The 20,339-nt window shown below is 44.9% G+C and overlaps 3 protein-coding genes across 3 annotated transcripts in view; 1 reads left to right on the top strand and 2 right to left on the bottom strand.

The window, feature by feature from the left end:
- Nucleotides 1-5,078: 5,078 nt before the first annotated feature.
- UBC (ubiquitin C) lies at nt 5,079-7,335 on the bottom strand. The gene is made up of 2 exons (XM_032200754.1): nt 7,252-7,335; nt 5,079-6,611 (listed from the first exon to the last, which is right to left on the bottom strand). The coding sequence occupies exon 2, from the start codon at nt 6,603-6,605 to the stop codon at nt 5,232-5,234; it is 1,374 nt and encodes a 457-aa protein (XP_032056645.1). The 5' UTR covers nt 6,606-6,611; nt 7,252-7,335; the 3' UTR covers nt 5,079-5,231.
- A 3,438-nt stretch (nt 7,336-10,773) lies between these two features.
- Nucleotides 10,774-20,339, bottom strand: part of PIGL (phosphatidylinositol glycan anchor biosynthesis class L) — a 66,390-nt gene continuing 56,824 nt past the window's right edge. The window contains exons 6-11 of the mRNA XM_032201166.1: nt 19,804-19,937; nt 18,097-18,985; nt 16,105-16,297; nt 14,592-14,804; nt 13,064-13,336; nt 10,774-11,407 (exon numbers count right to left, since the gene is read on the bottom strand). Of these exons, the coding sequence (XP_032057057.1) occupies nt 18,887-18,985; nt 19,804-19,937 (233 nt within the window). The 3' untranslated portion in view covers nt 10,774-11,407; nt 13,064-13,336; nt 14,592-14,804; nt 16,105-16,297; nt 18,097-18,886. The remainder of the gene's footprint in view (nt 11,408-13,063; nt 13,337-14,591; nt 14,805-16,104; nt 16,298-18,096; nt 18,986-19,803; nt 19,938-20,339) is intronic.
- CENPV (centromere protein V) lies at nt 14,204-17,418 on the top strand. The gene is made up of 5 exons (XM_032200755.1): nt 14,204-14,454; nt 15,308-15,406; nt 16,234-16,303; nt 16,729-16,843; nt 17,052-17,418. The coding sequence occupies exons 1-5, from the start codon at nt 14,204-14,206 to the stop codon at nt 17,174-17,176; spliced, it is 660 nt and encodes a 219-aa protein (XP_032056646.1). The 3' UTR covers nt 17,177-17,418.

Raw genomic sequence — 20,339 nt, 5'->3', positions numbered from 1 at the left:
TTACTTAGGTACCAGACATAGAATCAGGCCTGGGAGTTTGGCTCAGACTTAATGGATTTCAATCCTCTTGGGCTTTTCCCCCAGCTTTCATGAGAGTCAGCTCACCATTCTAACTAAGGAACGAACTCAGCCCACAAAAGTGCATCATAACAGACTTCTTTCTGCGCATCTGGTTTTAATAGCTTACACAGAGGAAGGGGAATGTGCAGCTTGCTGGGAAAGGAGTCACTGCCAGCTGAGAGGTCAATGCAGCAAAACAGAAACATGGAGCTGCTGGGAGAACACAGAAACCTTGGTATGCGTGCACACATGCGCACACGCTTTCACAGGGAGGACACCATGGTAAACACTCCCATTTCCATTTCAGAGGAGGGAGAAGCAAGGCACAAAAACCGCAAGGTCTGCCCCGATGCATACTTGTCAGCAACTGAGCATTCTGAGGCCAGTAACGTGATTATGTCACTGCTGTGCTGTAGCTAGGTGAGCTAGTTATAATGCTTCACAAGTACTTCCCACCAGTATTTAAAGTCCTGATAGCTGTTAGGACTCAGGAGAAAGCTATCCAAAGCTACATATGAGGAGAAAAAAAAAGAAGCAATTGATTTTCACCTATGTGTTAGCATGAATTTTCAAAAGCAATACATGACCCTCTTGCCTTTTGAGGCTTTTATTTGGGGGAACAAGGAGGAATCTTGCAATTGATCTGTACTTATTCTAGTGATGAAACCAATTCTGATATCACATAAGTTTCTCCTAACAGGAGACACATTCTGTGGAAACTCTGAATCCAGGAAGAGAAAAGTCAAATTCTAAACTTCCAAACTTCTAAATTCTAAATTTAGAATTTCCAAATTCTAAACAAGTGAAATTTTAAGTCAAATCAAAGGAAGCATTTCATGATGATAATTACAGTAAAAGTACAGACAACATACGCTCTATGAAGAAGCACAGTAACCCATGGTAGGAAAAAACAATGACCAGAACCTGCTTAAAGAGAAAGCAACAGGAAGCGTAAGGAAGACCACTTTCTGCAAAGATGTGAACACGCACACCTCCTAAAATATGTATTCTCTGTTCACCTATGTGCCCACCAAATACTGACAAATGTAATGCTCTTATGGTCAATACCACATTTTCTGTAGGCTGTAAATAGAAAATCAAAGCCACTTACAGATGTTTGCAGTTTAATGACAGCATTGATCTGCAGCCACTCGAAGAGGTAGCACCATCATCTTCACAGGAGAAGGAAGCCTGTAATAGCAGCATGCAGGTCATTAATGTTTTCTCCAGAACAGGTGGGCAAGCAGTTCATTCAAAACTCACGCAGATCACAGGGCTAAAAGAGAAGACTGTTTCTTTTAAAGCTGTACTTTCAGGCCTGGAGAAATATCAATTGTTTTTGCATTGCCAGACATTTTTTCATACAACTGTTATGGAAAACCCACACTGAATTGAATGAATTTTAGCACCTTGATTTATGATAGTTACACAGATGGAATCTTGTATCATCAGAGGGATCAGTCCCTGCTCAATTTAAAATCTAAATATTCCTAAATATAATACCTTGTCAAAACGTCTGATGGCCCCAGTGACTCAATTTATTTACAAGACGGTATTTTGTCAACCACTAGTCTTATATCATTATATTTAAATGCTCCCATCAACATACTTCTCAAGCCTTTGAAGGAACTATCCACTTCTCATATTCTTTAAATTGCAGTATCTTTGTACTCGATGTATCCGTTTCTGTAGGCTTACAGCCTAAAGAAGTAACTATCAAAAATCAGCAAAACACGAAATCCAACGTTTCAAATGACTCTTCTGTGGAGCAATAGTGACATCCAGTGGTTGCCACGTGAACCTCAATTCTTGATGCTTAAGAAAACAGCCTCTACAAGACATGCTCGAAAAAAAAGCAGTAGTTGTAGGCATACATTTCTGAGAAATAGTCATTCACTTAGTCTTTGTATTAAAATAGTTATCAGCAATAGTTAGTATTTAGAAACTCAAATTCCAACTAAGGCTGGTTTTGATGATGCCTGAAGAATTTTCCATAAATACAAAATTGTGCAGCCAATAATCTTTGAATGCAGATACTACACAGTGACTTTGGAACAGGAGACAATGCACAAATACCGAGGTATTCCCAGTGTTTCCTTGCCTTAACCCTCGTTTTTCCTATAGGACTTCCCCTTTGGGGCAGTTGCTAGCACAGGACACCACTGAACATATCCAAACCCCAGTATAACAGCATTATCTCATTTGTCTTCTTAAAAAAGGTTGAAGGGTTTTTGTTTGTTGTTTGGCTGTTGTTTTTATTTTTTATTTTTTTTAGGTACAAAGGACAAAACCCACGAAGTCCTGGAATTAGAGAGAGTGCAACACAGAACTAGAAATTAACTGAAGCGTAAGAAACAATGCAAAGGCCAGTCACAAAGCTCAAGTTACAGCAGGATAAAGGATGTTACTGGAATCTGTTATCTATATGGGGGCATTAGGATTATTCTATTTTAATGGTACTTACATTCTGACTAAAGCCTATTAAACTCTTAACTTTATATACATTTTCCTAATTCACATAATTCAGGATAAAGTACTTTCTTTGTTTGTTTGTTTGATTTTTTTTTTTTTTTTTAATTAACAAAGAAATCCCTTGCAGTCTCCTATTCCACCTAGTGAGATCCAGCTCTCCGTTAGCTAGCTGGGAGACCAGAAACCACAGGTCCTACAAGAGAAATGGGAACTCCAATACCAGCATCCCTGCGTTCTCGCAGTGAGCCCTTTCAGTCCAGCTCAGACTGCCCCTCCCTCATCTAGGGTAGCACGGCAACGTGATGGCATCTCTGGATGTCACTTGAGTCATTTTGCTGTTCTGGGCCATTTCTAGTAAGCCAAACGCAGAGCTGGTTAACTTTCAGTATGCCCCTCACTTAAGCAATCTTCCTAGCAGGCTGGGGAAAACAGCCTATTGCCACATTCATTCTGCACACAACCAGTTCAGGCTGCCTGGAGCAGGCCCGAGCTGCTCCCCAGTCACAGCATCTCAACCTTCCTCCCTTGTCCCATGGCCCAGTGCCTCGGGTGCAACAACAGCCTGAAGCAGGATCTGTACGTGTGGCTCTGCTGGTGAGCCGCCCACTAACAGCAGTGGCAACGGCTCAACAGAGGCTTGGTTTGGGCAGAGAAAAGGTGGAGTGAGCATACGCTGGGGCATCTGGTGCAGACCTGCTCTGATGTCTACACACCACGTTCCCAGGGTCTCTGCTCTTGCAGAGGGTGTCTGCATTCTACACTGCATTTGAACGCTTCAGCAACAGTTCTCATTCGGTAAGCAACTCTGGGGAAAAAAAAAAAAAAAAAGAAAAAGGACACCTGCCACTTACTGAATTCTGTCTAACCAGAACCAAAATACCCTTGAACCTGCAGCCTTCATTATCTGATTAGTTAGCAACTGCATCTGTAACCATGCAGCACAGTTTAATTATTAAAAGAATTGAGAAACGGAATCTATTAATTATGAGCCATGAAAGATAAAGCAGCTGGTTTTAGCATAGAGCAAATCAGGAGCAGAAAGAGATAAGTAATGTAAATTTATTTAGGGCCATGTCCCCTCTGGACTGTAAATTGCTCATGGAATTTGTCCACTAAGGACAGACAGCTGGGCTATTAAAGACACTCTGAAGTGTCTAAAGTATAAAAAGCACAAAACCAATAAATTAAAGAAAAAGGTATTGCAGGAAATCAGGTAATTGAAGGAAAGCATCTCTGATAGAAATAGCAATTGTTCTTTGAACTCAGGTTTCTGCTAGCACAGCTACATATAGCAGTCAGGGAATTAAATGTTGCTAAAAAACTATCAGCCCTGTAACCAGCAATACTTCACTTGGTTACAATGGGCAGCTTAACTTTTTTTTTGTCTTTATGATTGCATCCTTATTAAGAACACACTGCTAATATGGGTACATTACTATACCAGGCATCTCCAACAGATGCTCAGTAACATTAAATTGAAATTTAAGTGGAACAAGCTAGGGCACTAAAGTGGACAAGAAAGTCAGATGGTGCATAACACGTGGTACCAGTACGGAACAAAGTGCACCAGCACAGCGCCACGTACACAGGTACCAAAACTCACTTTGAGCAGCTAAGCAGCTATCAAAATTCAGTAGATAAGTACCTTGAAAGCCACAATCCTTACAACCTGGGCAAAGCTACATAGAAGGGCACCAGAATGGCTACGCTCCCTTTTTAAGACCCCCTTTTTAAGGCCCACCATTATACATTGAACTAAACCAGTCTCAACATCACCTTAAATCTCCCCACAGCCATTTGGATGTAAGATCCTTTGACACACCCCCATTAAAAAGCCCTTCCGTGCTCTCCAGCTTTTAGCATTAGAAATGCTTCTGTAAAATGCTAGTACTCAACCCAAGGACACCCTTTTACCCAATGCTTCACCATTCAGGGCAGCCACTTCCAGAGCCGACTAGCTATACAGGCCTCGAAACTGTCTGCAACACAGCAGTAGCACTTGCTGCAGTTCATCCTTCCAGCTGTTCCAGCTGAGTCAGTGATGGAACACCCCACCTCCCTTTATACACTTCACTTTGGTCACTTCTGGAATAGTGAAACTGCAGTTTCTCTCCATTAAAAAATGCCTAACTAGCAAGTTTACTTACATAGCTTACACAACAGTTAAAGTGGGAATTCACCTCACATCAGTGTCAGGCAATGTAATGATTTACTCACTTCTCAGGTCCATTAACCCATTTAAACATACTGCAGTTTACAAACTACAGTAAACCCACCCCACCGAATTGAGTCATACAACCTTCACTTGGTTTGGTATTGGCTTTCTGGAGCCTTTAACAGAATGCACTATCCTTCCTGGAAATAAATTGTGTTAAATTCTAGGCAGAATTAATATGGTATTACTGCTTAATTTAAGACTTTAATCCATGTATATTTCATCTACAATGTCATTACCCATGAAAAGAGGCTTGGAAAAGAGCCAGTGTGAGCATGTCACTTAAATATACTTGTTTTACTAGCTTGAACTGAGACAAGACAACAAATTGTAATGTGCAACAGAAAACTTTATTAGCATTTCAACACACAGTTCAGCAGTAACTTAAGCTTGCATTAACCTTGCATTTAATTTAAGACATTAGAAGGACTACAGTGCAAACACAAGTGCTACCAGCAATCTCATCAAGCAAGATGCACAGTAACTAACAGCCACCCCTCAGGCGCAGCACAAGGTGGAGGGTGGATTCCTTCTGGATGTTGTAGTCAGACAGGGTGCGCCCGTCTTCAAGCTGCTTGCCTGCAAAGATCAGCCTCTGCTGGTCAGGGGGAATGCCTTCCTTGTCCTGGATCTTGGCCTTCACATTCTCAATGGTGTCGCTGGGCTCAACCTCAAGAGTGATGGTCTTGCCGGTCAGGGTCTTCACGAAGATCTGCATGCCACCCCTCAGGCGCAGCACAAGATGCAGGGTGGACTCTTTCTGGATGTTGTAGTCAGACAGGGTGCGGCCATCCTCCAGCTGCTTGCCAGCGAAGATCAACCTCTGCTGGTCAGGGGGAATGCCTTCCTTGTCCTGGATCTTGGCCTTCACATTCTCAATAGTGTCACTGGGCTCGACCTCAAGGGTGATGGTCTTGCCAGTCAAGGTCTTCACAAAAATTTGCATGCCACCCCTCAGGCGCAGCACCAGGTGGAGGGTGGATTCCTTCTGGATGTTGTAATCGGACAAGGTGCGACCATCTTCAAGCTGCTTGCCTGCAAAGATCAGCCTCTGCTGGTCAGGAGGAATGCCTTCCTTGTCCTGGATCTTGGCCTTCACATTCTCAATGGTGTCACTGGGCTCAACCTCAAGGGTGATGGTCTTGCCGGTCAGGGTCTTCACGAAGATCTGCATGCCACCCCTCAGGCGCAGCACAAGGTGAAGAGTAGACTCTTTCTGGATGTTGTAATCGGACAGGGTGCGACCATCTTCCAGCTGCTTACCAGCGAAGATCAACCTCTGCTGGTCAGGAGGAATGCCCTCTTTGTCCTGGATCTTGGCCTTCACGTTCTCAATGGTATCGCTGGGCTCAACCTCAAGGGTGATGGTCTTGCCGGTCAGGGTCTTCACGAAGATCTGCATGCCACCTCTTAGGCGCAGCACAAGATGCAGGGTGGACTCTTTCTGGATGTTGTAGTCAGACAGCGTGCGGCCATCCTCCAGCTGCTTGCCAGCGAAGATCAACCTCTGCTGGTCAGGGGGAATGCCTTCCTTGTCCTGGATCTTGGCCTTCACATTCTCAATGGTGTCACTGGGCTCGACCTCAAGGGTGATGGTCTTGCCAGTCAGGGTTTTCACAAAGATCTGCATGCCACCTCTCAGGCGCAGGACAAGGTGGAGGGTGGATTCCTTCTGGATGTTGTAGTCAGACAGGGTGCGCCCGTCTTCAAGCTGCTTGCCTGCAAAGATCAGCCTCTGCTGGTCGGGAGGAATGCCTTCCTTGTCCTGGATCTTGGCCTTCACGTTCTCAATGGTATCGCTGGGCTCAACCTCAAGAGTGATGGTCTTGCCAGTCAGGGTCTTCACAAAGATCTGCATGTTGAACTGCAAAACATACAGAAATTTCAGCCTTAAGTAGGCAGTAAAATACAGTCTCAAAACTCTATGATTTTGAAATACAACTGCTTCTGCTATTTTGCATTATGTGAACAGTATTTAGAGTTTTTCTATGTTATTATTGACCAAGCGAGCTCTACAATCTTTCCCTAACCGTTGCTGTTAAAGGAACCATCTTTTCTAACGGCCTGTCTCCTCAGGACAGACCCCTGACGTTGTCTCTGGGCGGATGGCCTCCAGCTGCCAGCCCCTTCCCCTTCCAGCCGCAGCAATGCGGCAGGGGCACCCAGCAGGGGCCGCAGCTGCCGCAGGGCTTCAGGCGAACAACCCGCGACTGCAGCGCGGAGCCAGCGCCCGCCCCGGCCGTGACTCAGCGCCTGCTTCCGGCGCCAACGGCAGGCTCCGCCATTTCCCCTCAACCGCTCCCTCTTCTTCACCAGGCGGTTACGCGGCCACCCCCCCACCCCGTCTGTAACATCGCTCAGGGATTTAGAGCCGCTCCGCACCTCGCCGCCACCGACCAGGAATACAGAAACACCGCCCGACAAACCCCCGGCTGCATTTTCTACTTCCCTGCCCACAAACCTAAGGCTTTTCACCCCGATTTCCGCCCCCCCGCCCGACTCACGTCTTCGGCCCTGGACTCCGCTCCCTCCGAACTCTGCTCCTTTTTGTCTGTAGCTGTGTTTCTGCGCGGTGACGCAGCCCCGCCCGTATTTATGCAGTTCCTGTCAGGGAGGCCCCGCCCCCGAACGTTGACGTGTCCTTCCGCCTCTCAAAATAGTCCCAAGCCAAAGACCCCCGTTGAGCGAAGCACCCGCCTTCGTTCCTCGGCCGTCCCCCTTCCAGGAGCGAGGGGGGTCCCGGGTTCTTCGCGTCAGGCCCCAGCCCCTCAAAAACCCCCAAATTTTGGGGGGCGCGGATGGATCTGGAGGTGCGGTGAAACGAACACTGCAACCGACTGGAAGCTCGGCACTGATTGGTGCAGCAGTAAGGAAGGCGGGTGCTGATTGGCTGACCGCGAGGAAAACTCTGGAAGATTCGAGCGCTGCCGAGCTCTGATTGGTGCGCGGTGAGGTCAGCCCTGTTGCTAGGGCGGCTCCTGTGGCGGGGGCAGATTTCGGTAGGGGCGGGGGGAGCGCGCATGCGCGTAGGGGCTGTGGGGCCGGGGTCTGTTTTGGGGCCGTGTTTGTGGGGTCGCCTGGCGTCCCCCAGCGGTGCCCGGTGCCTGGCGGGGAGAGGGGCACGGGCACCCCGGGAAGGGACGGGTTACCTCTGGCGTCAGCCTTCTGTTGGCCTCCAGAGGCCCTGCAGCACCTCGCTGGCCCTTTCCCCGAGGGACCTGAAAAGTTTCTGTCAGGGCCCGGCGCGGTCCCGTTGTGTGGGGCCGTGGGGGAGCGCCTAGGAGGGCAGAAAAGTGTTAGAAAGGGTGGAAAACGCTGGCGCTTAGAAATTTGGCAAGTGTTTGTGCCTCCCGGTGCGTCATGCGTTATGGGCTGAGTGTGCGCCCTGTCACGAGGCCGTTTCCTGAGCTGCCCTTTGGGCCAGTTTGGGGCGGCTGATGGCTTTTTAGTGCGAGGCTGTGAAGCCCTCGTGAAATGCTGACGTTTCAAACTGAGGCAGCTGTTTACTTGCCTTCAGAACAGGAAGCCTTGAACAGGTTATGGAATAACTTCCTGCTGCAAGCTGATGTGGCGATGTGCTTCACCGTAATTAAAGCTCGTTAGACCTTTCAGACTGGCTCATAACTCAACTTATATCATAACTGGAGTATGCAAGAACCAAAAAGGTTTTTGTGTTTCATTTGCTTCTAGCTCCCTCGGTGAACCCAGATGAACTTTCTGGTAAATCCTCTACTCAGGAAGCATGAGCATGCATGTGAGCAGGCAGGATTTAATACAGAGCTACGTGCTGTACTGCCATTAAAACAAACAAAAAAAAACCCTTTGGTTTCTTCTAGCAAGGCTTATGTCTGCTAGCACTTCCTGTTTTACAGTAAAAAGAAAATAATCTTCCTAACAACAATTATTCACAATATAGAGACAGGAAGGGAGGAAAACAGTAACTGGAAAATTGAGAGACGGTTCTGTGGCAATAACCAACCTCTGGAATATTATTCAGCTACAGAAACTTAGAGCAAATGGCAAACTTGAGCAACACTACATTTGTTTTCGTTACGCTGCCAGTTTTGCTCAGTGTTTCCAATAGCTTCTTTTTGTTTGTGTAGTGCCAAGGTGGAAGAGGTTTGATCCAAAGCAGCCAAACAATGCCTTGGAGCCTTGAGAGGAACTAAAAGTAATATTTATAAATGTGAAAGGCCACGTCTGCTAAACTGGAGATTAACCACAGGCTAATCTTAAAGCCTTGAGCTGTGTTTGTGCACATCAGGCTTGCATTAAGGATTTCACTGTGTATTTCCAGAAAATACTGGAGCCCTTCCCTCCTCTGTTTTTTCTAAGTATGGCTCAAGCCTATGACTAAACTGCTTGTGAAAGCAGTTGTTTGTTTTCTGGCTAAATATTCAAATCAACAGATAAGAATAAAATCCCAGCAAGATGGCTCTACCGCAGGCAGTTCTTTAAATACGTTGCTAATAACGGCTCCTGAAAGTCATTCTTCAGGGAAATGACATTACCCAAGGCAAGCACAGGCAGCAAAATGCTGCCATTGAATGTAGGCTCTGTTTAGAAACAACAGTGGATTCAATTTGTCAGTTCCATGCAAAAAGCCTCGTTATTTTCCTCAGGTATCCCTCTGTCAGAAGAGATAAACAAAAGAGTTTGGCTTTGTCTGCACAATTCCACGGCCTAGCAGAATTAAACTAATCTCCATAGCCTGCTGGCAAGCTACTCTATGCAGGCCATCGTTAGCATTTTTCAGCCTCCACTGATTGGATTTGTTTAATTGTCCTAACTGTTAAGCTGGGATAGACATCTACATGCCTGTACAAACCCCACCTCCTTTGTTTCTGGGATCTTAAACATCTCTTTTCCTGTTCCTTGGCTTTTTCTCTGTGGTAAATCCGTGTACTCTGACTGTTACACAATTCTTATCTGCACAGATTCATTATTGTACTTTGATGATATTTTATCATCAGGCTGAAAGGTACAATTTTTTTGAAGTCATAATGCAGTTTTTTATACACTGCATGCCAGATTCTGCCTCGTTTTCACACATTATGTGTACAGAACAGTCTCCCAAGCTGATAGTAACACTCTCATGAATTAATTTTACTGAATTTCAGCATTACCTCGGAATTTCTTCAGAAAATATTTCACTACCCAAGCTTGATACAGAGGAGACATGTTTGTTCTTAAATGGTGTACTGTTACTGTTGTGGTTATTCAAAGCAAAAGTATTTAGCATATATCCTGCCCTTCCTTCAGTAGCTCTAGATGAGTAAGAATCAGCAAGCAGCTGACTGTGGACTGCATATAAATAAATGCAAACCTGAAAAAGCAGAAATCCATATCTTGTGACTGGCCTGACTGCACAGGTGGTTCCAGCCTCTGCCAGGGTATGGGGCCTGCCTTTGGGGACACATATCTCTTGCTGAGTGGTTTCAAAAGTAGGTCACTGGGCAGCAGTATAAAATAACCTGCTTTCAGAAGAGAAGAACCTGGGGTCAGAGAAATGTTTCCAACGAATTTGTACATTCTAGAACACAATGTCTGTTTTTTATGTACACTACTAGGTCTGTTTTTATGTACACTAATGCCCTAGCAACAGCACAGCATTTCGACGTGAGCAATGTCAAATGAAGCAATCTGTTTATCTTTAGCTCCAAGGGTTTAACTTGGGACAGCCAGCAAATCAGAGGATCTGAGTAGGAGTAGCAAGTTCAGTACTTTTCCTTTGTCCAAACAAAAATAGGGCTATTTGCCACCAGGAAAAAACAATGTATTTTTCTACCTCATAATATTACTCATACCTACCTCAGGTCTCTTTCACTGCGTATGACGCAGGATAATTATATTTACCTATTTATGCTTATGGAGATAAATATTTTCTCCCTAAACCTGTAACACTGCAATAAGGCCCAGTCTGCTGAAGTTCCAGCCTTAAGACAAATAGAGCCGTGGCATGTTACTGCTTGTCCTTGTACTGCCAAGCTCAAGGGTTACAAAAATAACGAGGCACAAATTCAAAGTACAGTAAGATGGGCTGTAATATTGAGATTACCAAAAAAAGACAACTCACCGAGTTTTGTTTTTTTTTTAAGCCTTATGCTAAAAATACCTTAATAAACAAAGTCCTTCACAAGCTACCAACTTTAGGAGCTGAACACTTAAGAAAAACAAATAGCTACATTTGTAATAAAACAAGGGAAATGGGCAACACTCATTTGTTTCTTTGTTTAAAGTATAGTTTGATCGCAAGACACATGGATACAGCTTTGTTTTTGGGGCTGTGCTGCCACCATGAACATGTTCGGGCGCGTCCTTCTCTGTAGGTCTAAATAACCCAGAGAAATATGTGTCAATTCGCATGCTTCTGATGTAAGGAGACTTCTGAAGGGCATTTTATAAAGACACCATCAGCCTAAAATCACAGGTTTGTGCCTGCACGTTATGCCAGTGAAAGCAACAATAACTAGGTCTATTCTAAAAATTACATGTCTGCGTCTTTGCAGTCTATCTCCTGCTTACGAGTCTCTTGGATCCGATCCAAACTGCACTGCAGTCGAAGGAGCTCTCTTTGTTCACGTTCTCTCTGCTGTGTCTGAGCTGATTGAGCATGTGGTTTCTGGGGTGAGGATTTTCAGCAGTATAGCAGAGAAGCATCTTGAAAAAATGGAAAGATAGAAGGAATAATTCTACAATGCTGTTAATAATTATTAATATGTTTCAATTCAGTCTCTCTAACAGTGAACAAAACCAAATATTGTCAAGGCCATTCTGAACAGCCTTCCTCCATCAGCCCCTTTGTCTCCAGATCCAGCTTGGATCCCTTGATGGTAAGGAGAATGGCCAGAAAGCTTCCCCTTTATTAATATTGAGACTAAAATCCAAGCATTGATATTTTTGTCCTCTGTACAAACTATGTGGTACTAACTACCTTAGTTCTTTTAAACATAGTGTTAGCTATAAACTACTTCTAGTTCTGTGCTTGTTAGATGAAAAACATCCACAGTTCTTAATTTTCTTAAACCCACAAACATGTAGCTGCTTTTAGTGCTGCTTTTGCTGAGAAAATGCCCTTATAGACAGAATCTCAGTGCAGGCTGCTAGCCAGGTCTACATAGCTGAGTCATTGTTATACAAGCAGAGCTGGATGGGGCAGAAAAGCACCTTTGTACTTTAACGCTGAAACAGGTCAGCTGTTGAACTTTGAATATCACAATACTCCTAAAGAGACAACTGATTTACTGGACTTTTCTTCCTCTTGTCTTTCCCATCCTCCTTCTGAATAATTCTTTTTTTTTTTTTTTTTTTTTTCCCCCCACTGTCTCAGAAGCTTACATGTAAGAACAAAACATTCTTCATCAAGCTACTTATTTCTACTAGAGTTTGGCAAGCCTTGCATCAGGCTTGGAAGTAATCAATATCCTAGTGAAAGCTGTTAACTCTTTGAAAACAGAGCATTGCCCAACACCCATGTATACTGACAACACAACATGCAACGACTACAATTTAGGACTTGCAATCAGAATACCAGTGAAATTTATCATCAGCCAGAGACCTACTAAAAAGCTCTTGTATTGTTTATTTATGTGAGACCCAATTTTGAGCTTTAAGAGTCCTTTGTAATAAACATGAAACAAATGAAGAAGTAGAACGAATATTTTGTCTATAACTTTCTGAAACAAGACTGCATTTTGCTCATCCAGTTTTGTCTTGTAGTTCTTTTTCTTGAAACAGAATTTGGCTTCTCAAAATGCCTTCTACATTTAAAATGTGGCAAACTAATTGTGGAGGTGAGCTGAGAGTAACGTATTTGTATATATTACACAGACTCATTACACACTCACTCTGGTTTTTACACAGGAACTGCTTTTTCAGAGTGGACAAATTTTAGTATTTGCTCATCCTGCAGACAGGAGGCCATTTGATCAGCTCCTAAAATATACTCTGCCTTTCAGTTCAGCGCAGGCCCTGTTTTCAGAGGACAAAGCACAGTTCACTGAAACCTGCAACTGCTGTGGGCCTTGCCCCACACTGCAGGCAGATAAAGCCATGGTACAAACTACACAGAGTCAGTTTCAGCTCACAATCTCCAGTTTCACCTCAGTGACTTTTCCTCCCAAAATATAAGGTGACTAACATGAAATCTAGCGTGACTAAAGGAGGTCTGGGAGTGGCTCAGATCAGGAGCTACAGATGAACATGCTGGCATAGACCAGAGCTTGACACGTACAGTGTATTTAAAATGGTTCCATTAGGATGAATAATGAGTACAGAGGTTCACATGAGGAATAACAGGAAATCGTAACTCAGTACCCTTTCCTATCATCAGAGAAGGGACGTGCTGAGCCACAGGATTGTTATTTGAGTCCTGGTATGTGCCATCTAAGGAGGCAGCCTACACACTGTAGACGCGTGTTTTTAAAGCTGTTTTCCAGATCAGAGAGTGCTGATGGTCACTTCATCATCATCCAGTTGCTTTACTGTCTTCGTGGACGAGACAGGACCTTCTGCCCCATACCAAACTGGCAGCTTTCTTGTTTCCATCTTTCCCTGTTGCTCATCTTGAGAAGAGCAAAACATAAAGAACTGTTGAAAATACAAGTTATTGATTGTAACTCAGACAAAATAAACGTCCACTCCTGCAGCACTGGGCATTCAGCCTTAGAGGGATTTTATTTTTCCTACTAAATGCAAGTTGAATGCCTGCAAGTTTTATACTTCTCCCCTGAACTGAACAACTTTACTTGAGAAGCAGCTTTATCTTACAGGTGTGCAATAATCTTTTCTAGGTTATTTATCACTAAAGAGGTGCTTTCAGAAGTGTTTTTTAGTGGTGGTGTTTTGTTTTTTTTTTTTGGTTTTGTTTATAAAGTCTGTACTATCTTGATCGTTTTCCTTTTTAACTTAAAGACTCTGGCGACAGAATTTCTGAAAAGTTGTCTAGTGGGACTCAGGTTAAAACCTGTTTCTCTGCGAGGCTGCTGTAGTGACTTCAAACCTCAGGGAAGGACAGGGACTCGACGTGCTTCCAAAGGTGCACACCGATACACTGGAGCGCTGTTAAATAGCAACCTTGTTTTTAAACGATGGTGGGCGCATGGCGGAGATGTGAAGCCACATAATTTTAATAGCACCTCAGATGTGCAAAACACCTGAATACATGAGGTGAGGCACATCGTGTTTATTATTAAAGGCAAAACCTCACGCTATCGCTTGTGAACAGCTGGCATTCCTGCCACTATAGGCTATGTTACGAGCCAGCAGGCGCACCGAGCTCGCCACCCCGATGCTCTGTGGATCTTCACCTCACGATATTCACCGGGGCGAGAGGGCGCACCCAGGGGCTCGGCCCCACGGCGCCGTGAGGGCTTTTTGGCCGCCCGCCGCCGCTGCCCCCCTCAGCCGGGCCTTTTCCTCGGCTGCCCCCTGGCGGCCTCGCCTCAGCCGGGCCTCATGGGGCGAGCCGCGGCGGGCCGGGCGCGGCGGTCCCGGCGGGGCAGCGCCGCCACAGCTTCCCCCGGGGTCGGGAGCCGAGGGGGGCGAGGGAAGAAGGCGGGAGGCTCCCGGACGGAGCCCGGGAAGAAGGAGGCGGCCCCCGGGCCCGACGCCTTCGATCTAGGGGCGCAGAGCGGGCGCTGGGCCGCCTTCCGTGAGCGGCACCGGCTGAGCTGCGAGGAGGCGGCGCGGCTGCTGCTGGACGCCTTGTGAGTGAGTGAGCGGGGCACGGAGAGCTGCCGGGCGGGGGGTTCCCCCCCAACGCAAAAAGCGGCTGTCCTGGGAAGCCTGCGGAGCCTCGGGGCCCTCCTTTCGCCAAACGCCCTTGGGGCTGAGCGAGGCTCACCTCCCACATCTCCACCCGGGCGCGGAGCGCAGCGCATCAGCCCCAGGCTACCGGCGGCGGCCGGCTTTGAAAGGAAAATTTGAAAGGAAAAGGGTTTTTCCTCCGCGCTTGGCGTTTGACCTGGCACGTTCGTCCTGCCGAGTTGCTATGGAGGCGCCCTAGGGGAGAGGGAGAAGCGCAGGCTCGGAGATCCCTCGATTCCTTGAAGCTCCCCTGCAATCAAAATACAAAAGGGTGTTTGAAACGCCAGGGGAGCCGCCTCGTCCCTGCTGATCCCAGCTGTTAAATGGAGGAGTATGAGCGGTACTGGGGCAGGTGCAGAAAAACTGGGGGAAAATTCCTTTCCCAGCTCCAAGAGGGCTGTCTTGTGCTAATACCACTTATTTCCATGCATTGCTGATTGTGCTGCAGCTGAGGTCAGCCTCTTGACCTGGACTGTGGCAGGAGAGCACACGTTCTGTACTGCAGGCAGAGCGTACTCTACTTGGACTGTAGCTCTTCTTTCCTTTTCTTTCTGCCATTTTAATTAAACCAGAAATGCAATTGCTGCAGAGGACAAAAGCCATCCTCTACCTCACTCTGGAGCTTTTTATTTAAATGCATTTGAGTGGATACATTTTCAGTTGTTCTGCAAGTGCTCAAAGCAGAACTGAATAATTTAGCAGGCCATCAAAAACTGCATGCTTACATAACCTCTCTGTTGCTTCTCTCTCCAGTGAATACAGAGGTTTGGTCAAACACACAGGAGGCTGTCACTGCGGAGCCATCCGCTTTGAAGTCTGGGCTTCAGCAGATCTGCATGTTTTTAACTGCAAGTGAGTTTTTTTGATTCCCTGTTCTCATAGATGAATATAAGCTCATGGTTTTCCAATCAATGCTTTTCAGCAAAAACAACATAAAACAACTGCAGAATATCCTCTGATCTGTTTCCATAGAGTAGATGCCTAATTATGTCCTGATCCAATATGGGATCAGTGCTGGAGATTTCAGATGCTGCATCTGTGGGCTGGACTAGAGGTCTCACATCCATGCTCATTCAGAAAGTGTTGGGAAAGATCTGATGACTACAGGTGCTCAGCCGTCTTCTTTATGTTTCCTCTAAGCACAGTGTACTCAAACCACATCAATCCTTTTTTAACTTGGTCTTCTCAAGTGAACATTACATTTCTGACCACATGGGCTTCAAACTACAACAGTGTCTGATTTCAGCAGTGATTCCCCCCCTTGCCTGCAATTAGTTTGCATCCAGCTCATGAGTAGGCTCTGTATCTCATTTCCATGTTTGCAAGGTAATTAATGTTGGCAAAGTTGGCAAACTCTGGTATGAAAGATTAAATGGATTTCTCGGGGCTACAGTTTGTCCTTGTCTATTGAGAACTGCATATGAGAATAAAAATAGCATATAATGTTTGCTCTGAGCAAATACCCTCTTGGTGTACCTGCGTAGGGTTAGTCTGTTCCATGGGCATGCTTAGCCAAACACTGATACCATGAGTCCACTTTTGCCACTTACCTTTGATGCCAACAAGGAGCCATTTTAGCTGTCAGTGGAATTTCAGTTGTCAAGAAGTCTGAGCTAGATCTGATTGCTGCACTACACCTTGTCTGCTGCTCCTAGAAAGGTCTTCTCTTTCTTTTACAGCTGCAGCATTTGCACAAAGAAACAGAACAGACACTTCATTGTCCCAGCTTCGCGTTTCAAGTTGCTGAAGGTAGAGTAAAATTGCAGTAAGAACAGGGCCATGAACACTACCAGAAAGAAACTATCTAATCCATATATATATAATCCAGTATTATCCTCAAAGATGCAAATGGCAGCCAGTTTTCTTGTCCTAAATTTGTCTGTGGCTGACTGGGGAAAAATACATGGATTTTATGCTGTTTGCTGTGAGTGTCAGTGCATCTTATTTACTGAGCTGACATTAAAGCTCTTGGAGTTCTGAGCCTTGACCAGGATGGCCATGTATATACACAAAGCACAGAGGTTCAGGAATGGAGTATGAATGTAGAATTCCGTATCTCAAGTAAAGTCAAGAATGTGGTGGTATTTTTAGTTTTACATTTTTAGCTACAAACCCATAGAAAGTAATTAATAAATCTATGTGGAAAACCTATACTGCTTTTTGTTTCTGCTTAGGGTGCTGATAATTTGACAACATACACCTTCAACACACATCGTGCCCAGCACACGTTCTGCAAGACCTGTGGTGTACAGAGCTTTTATACTCCTCGCTCTAATCCCGATGGTTATGGTAGGTAGAAACAGTAAACCTGGCAAACTGCGGTAACCAAAGTTAACCACCAAGCAAAGCTTGGATGAAGACTCCATTGGCTGCTAACACTACTGCAGTGAGCAGGCATGGGCCTTCAGAGTTTTTTCCTCAAAAAACATGTAGACATGCAGGCATCTCCTGCTCTTTAGCTACAAAAAGCAGGTTTGCATGTACTCTCTTCCTTCAGGAATAGCTCCCCATTGTCTGGATGAAGGCACCGTGCACAGCATTGTTACGGAGGATATCAATGGCAAGGAATGGGAGAAGGCCATGAAGGAACATAAGACCATCAGAGACATGTCAAAACCCTGATATACCCGTCCAGCGGCTGAACTTGGAGCACTGCCATGGAAATGTAGCTTGGGCTTTCCTTGGTGGTGACGTTACCTGTTTTTTATTTCTTAAGTAAATCTTTCTGTTTCCTGTCCCATTCATTTGTGACTCCCAGTTTTCAAACTACCTCTGTTCCATAAACTACCCCAGTGGTGGTATTTTGGTAGTTTGCCTTTAGCTATGGTAAAGTTTAAATCAAAATAAACAGAACAAAGGTTTTAAAAAAATCTGGTCTTGGTTTGTATGCATATTTCCTGTGTTTTAAGTCTGGCTTGTAAAAATGTCCTACATAAGATAATCTCTTGCTTAGGGTATAGTACTACCTTACACCATTTTTTTTCTCCATTGACCTGAATGAATTTACAAAGATTTAGAGTTAAAGGGGATTTGAAAGAGCTTACTAGGCTCAAGTTCAGTAAAGCATTTATACAGGTGCTTAGCTGTGTGCCAGAGAGGGACCACTGAAGTTAGTCGTGTGGTTAAGTACTGTTTTGCTTAAGCCTGGACTCACTCATGGTTTTAAGGCTGAGTAGGGATATGCTTGGGCACTGACTCAGGGCCGGGGCACATAATTCATCAATGTCAAACTCTTCTAACAATGGACACATGCTTTAGTACAACCAGGAGCTCATCTGTTGTCTTCAGCAGGAGGAGGAGGATGCGCTCACAGCAACAGATCAGGATCTGCAATCTGGGCTCTAATCTTGACCGTGCAATGACTGGCAAAGTAGATGCAGGGAAGATGCCTCCTGCAGATACAAGCCTACATTAATGAGTGCAAAGGCCTACAAAAATGTGAAGCATTGCTGACTTTGCTAAACACAGAATCCTAAACCACTAGTAAAATCTCTATAGTCTAAGGAATTACATCACTGAAAACTGATTTCTCCTTCGCTTACCTTTTAACATGAAGGGAGAGGATCTTGCAGTTGTCTTTTAGGTAAGTGGAACTGCTTTTGAAACATCTCTTGCAATTTTTATATCTCCACATATGCTCTACAAAAGGTCTCGTGCAACTCATTCTTACATCGTATTGAGTCTTTTCTGAGTTGATCTCAAGCCCCATGTTCTGAAGCAAGAAGAAATGCTCATATTTCTTGGGGGACACTAGGAAGGGAGAGCCTGCAACACAATGTGTCTGAAAGAAGCAGTAGCAGCTTTATGAGTGCGACTAGAGAAAATTGTGTAATTTCTGGTGCTTTATTCATAAGCCTTGGCCTTTTGAAGTTCTTACTGAATAAGACAGGTCTTGTGGTTCTAGTTTTATCTGTGGAGACAGCATAATAGAAAAGTCTCTTCTGATATTTGGATTTTACAAAAGCACCAAGAGGAAAAGTTCCCAGCCATCTTTGCAGCTGTATCTTCCTGGGGAAAAACAGCGTGTGCTATATCTTCTCTAATGCAGAATACTCCTGCGTTTGAATCTTAACTAGGTTAATTCAAATTTCTTATCCTATTTAAGCTTCTGCAGTGAGAAAATAGAGCAGCTATTAAACCCTCTTCATCTCAATGTATCAGGCGACAGGATATTCAGGAGAAAGCTTATGCAAACTGTTTTTTGTAGTCTGAAAGAACGCTACATAGAGAATATTGTCCTCCTGAGTAAACAGTTGAGTTTCCTCCAGTGATTGTCCTGGCACAGTCTTTTTTGGCTCATTCTTTCACTCTTGAAGTTGTGAGCGTCGTCTTTTACAGAAGATGGAGTGAATTGATCACCATATAACGTGAGAAAAGCATATAGAGATGGCGAAACCAGAGCAGCTGGCTGCGATGACACCGCATGGCTCTCTAGAAGGACAAATAGTAGAGAAACCATTACAAAAACACTCCTGACCTAACATGAGGGCAGTTTCCAAAGCCTCCTGTGACGTTCACTTGCAATTTACAGGACAGCCAATTTCAGTGAGCAGGGGAGAAGTTTTAAGAGGTAGAAGGCTACCTGCTCTAGGGCCAAAGGGAAGGGAGAAGCCTGTCTGCCCCTGAGTAGCTGGTGTGCTGCCTGGTGTCCAGAGAGGTCCTGCTAGGAAGGATGTGATCAGCTGCAGATTGGTGCTGTGACAGTTTTGTCACATAACTCTTCCTCCCTACATGATATCTCATGCCCGGGTGTTCACATGCTGGGGAAGCAGAAACATGATAGGTGTGCATCTGAGAACACAGAGTGTGCTGCTTCCGATCATAAGCTGCCAGCTGAAACTTAATCTATTTATAGTGCGCCAGCTTAAAAAGTTCAGATTTCAGAAACAAAAACCACAAGGGAATAACGTCACCCTTATCAGAGCAATTTCCATACATAACACTGGCTTTCAGCAGCCTGAAAAGGCAGGCAAGTTTCCCTACATCTTACATCCTGGACCCAGCATAAAACTCAGTGCACTGAAGATCTCTGAGCTATAAATCTGCTCGGCCCTGTCCTGAGAGCACTTGAAGCAACCCGTCTCATCTTTTTGTGTTTCACAAATCACTGGGGATTGTTCACTAGTGACATTTATAATCCATGTATGTCATTATTTGTGAAGTTCTCTGTGAGTACAACACTTCTGAGTAAAGCCTTCACAATGACAATGAGCTATTCGAACAGGCTAAGCAGGTATCAAGCAGCTCACCCTGGCTTGCTCAGTCTCCTCCTCCGTGAGTACGAAGAGTGCATCGCTGGGCAGGAGGCAGGACAGGGGGACATCCAGGACCGAGAGGTACTTCCGGAACAGATTTACTGACTCAAGTACAAGCACACGGCACCCTAGGCAGAGAAAGAGGAGAAATATTTCAAAACAATAATATTGTCATACTCGTCGTAAGGTGCTCATCTCTCCAGTTTCAGCGGGCCTTTGCAGGCTCCTCTGTGTTGCTCTTAATAAAGATCCTTTCTGCGTAAAAGGGGAGCAAATGCTACTTGTGCTTCTGCCCGGATTGTGTGGAGTGTGCATCTATGACCATATGTATTTGTGGTCTGTAAAAGGCTTAGCTAGCTCTGAAGAGCAGAGTGGTTTTTTGCTTATAATTTAAATTATTCCTACATATTTAGGCATCAAGGAAGAAGCACAAGATGGCTTTCTGAATGTTGGTACTGTATCTTATAATGAAAATTTAAAATAGCTCTCTGATTCATTGCCAAAAAGGGCATTTCCTCTTTCTACTCCAA

This window comes from Aythya fuligula, chromosome 20, assembly GCF_009819795.1.
Source record: "Aythya fuligula isolate bAytFul2 chromosome 20, bAytFul2.pri, whole genome shotgun sequence".
Classification (NCBI taxonomy): Eukaryota; Metazoa; Chordata; class Aves; order Anseriformes; family Anatidae; genus Aythya; species Aythya fuligula.
Note: the sequence above shows the minus strand (reverse complement) of the source record. Positions and strands in the feature narration are given on the sequence as shown.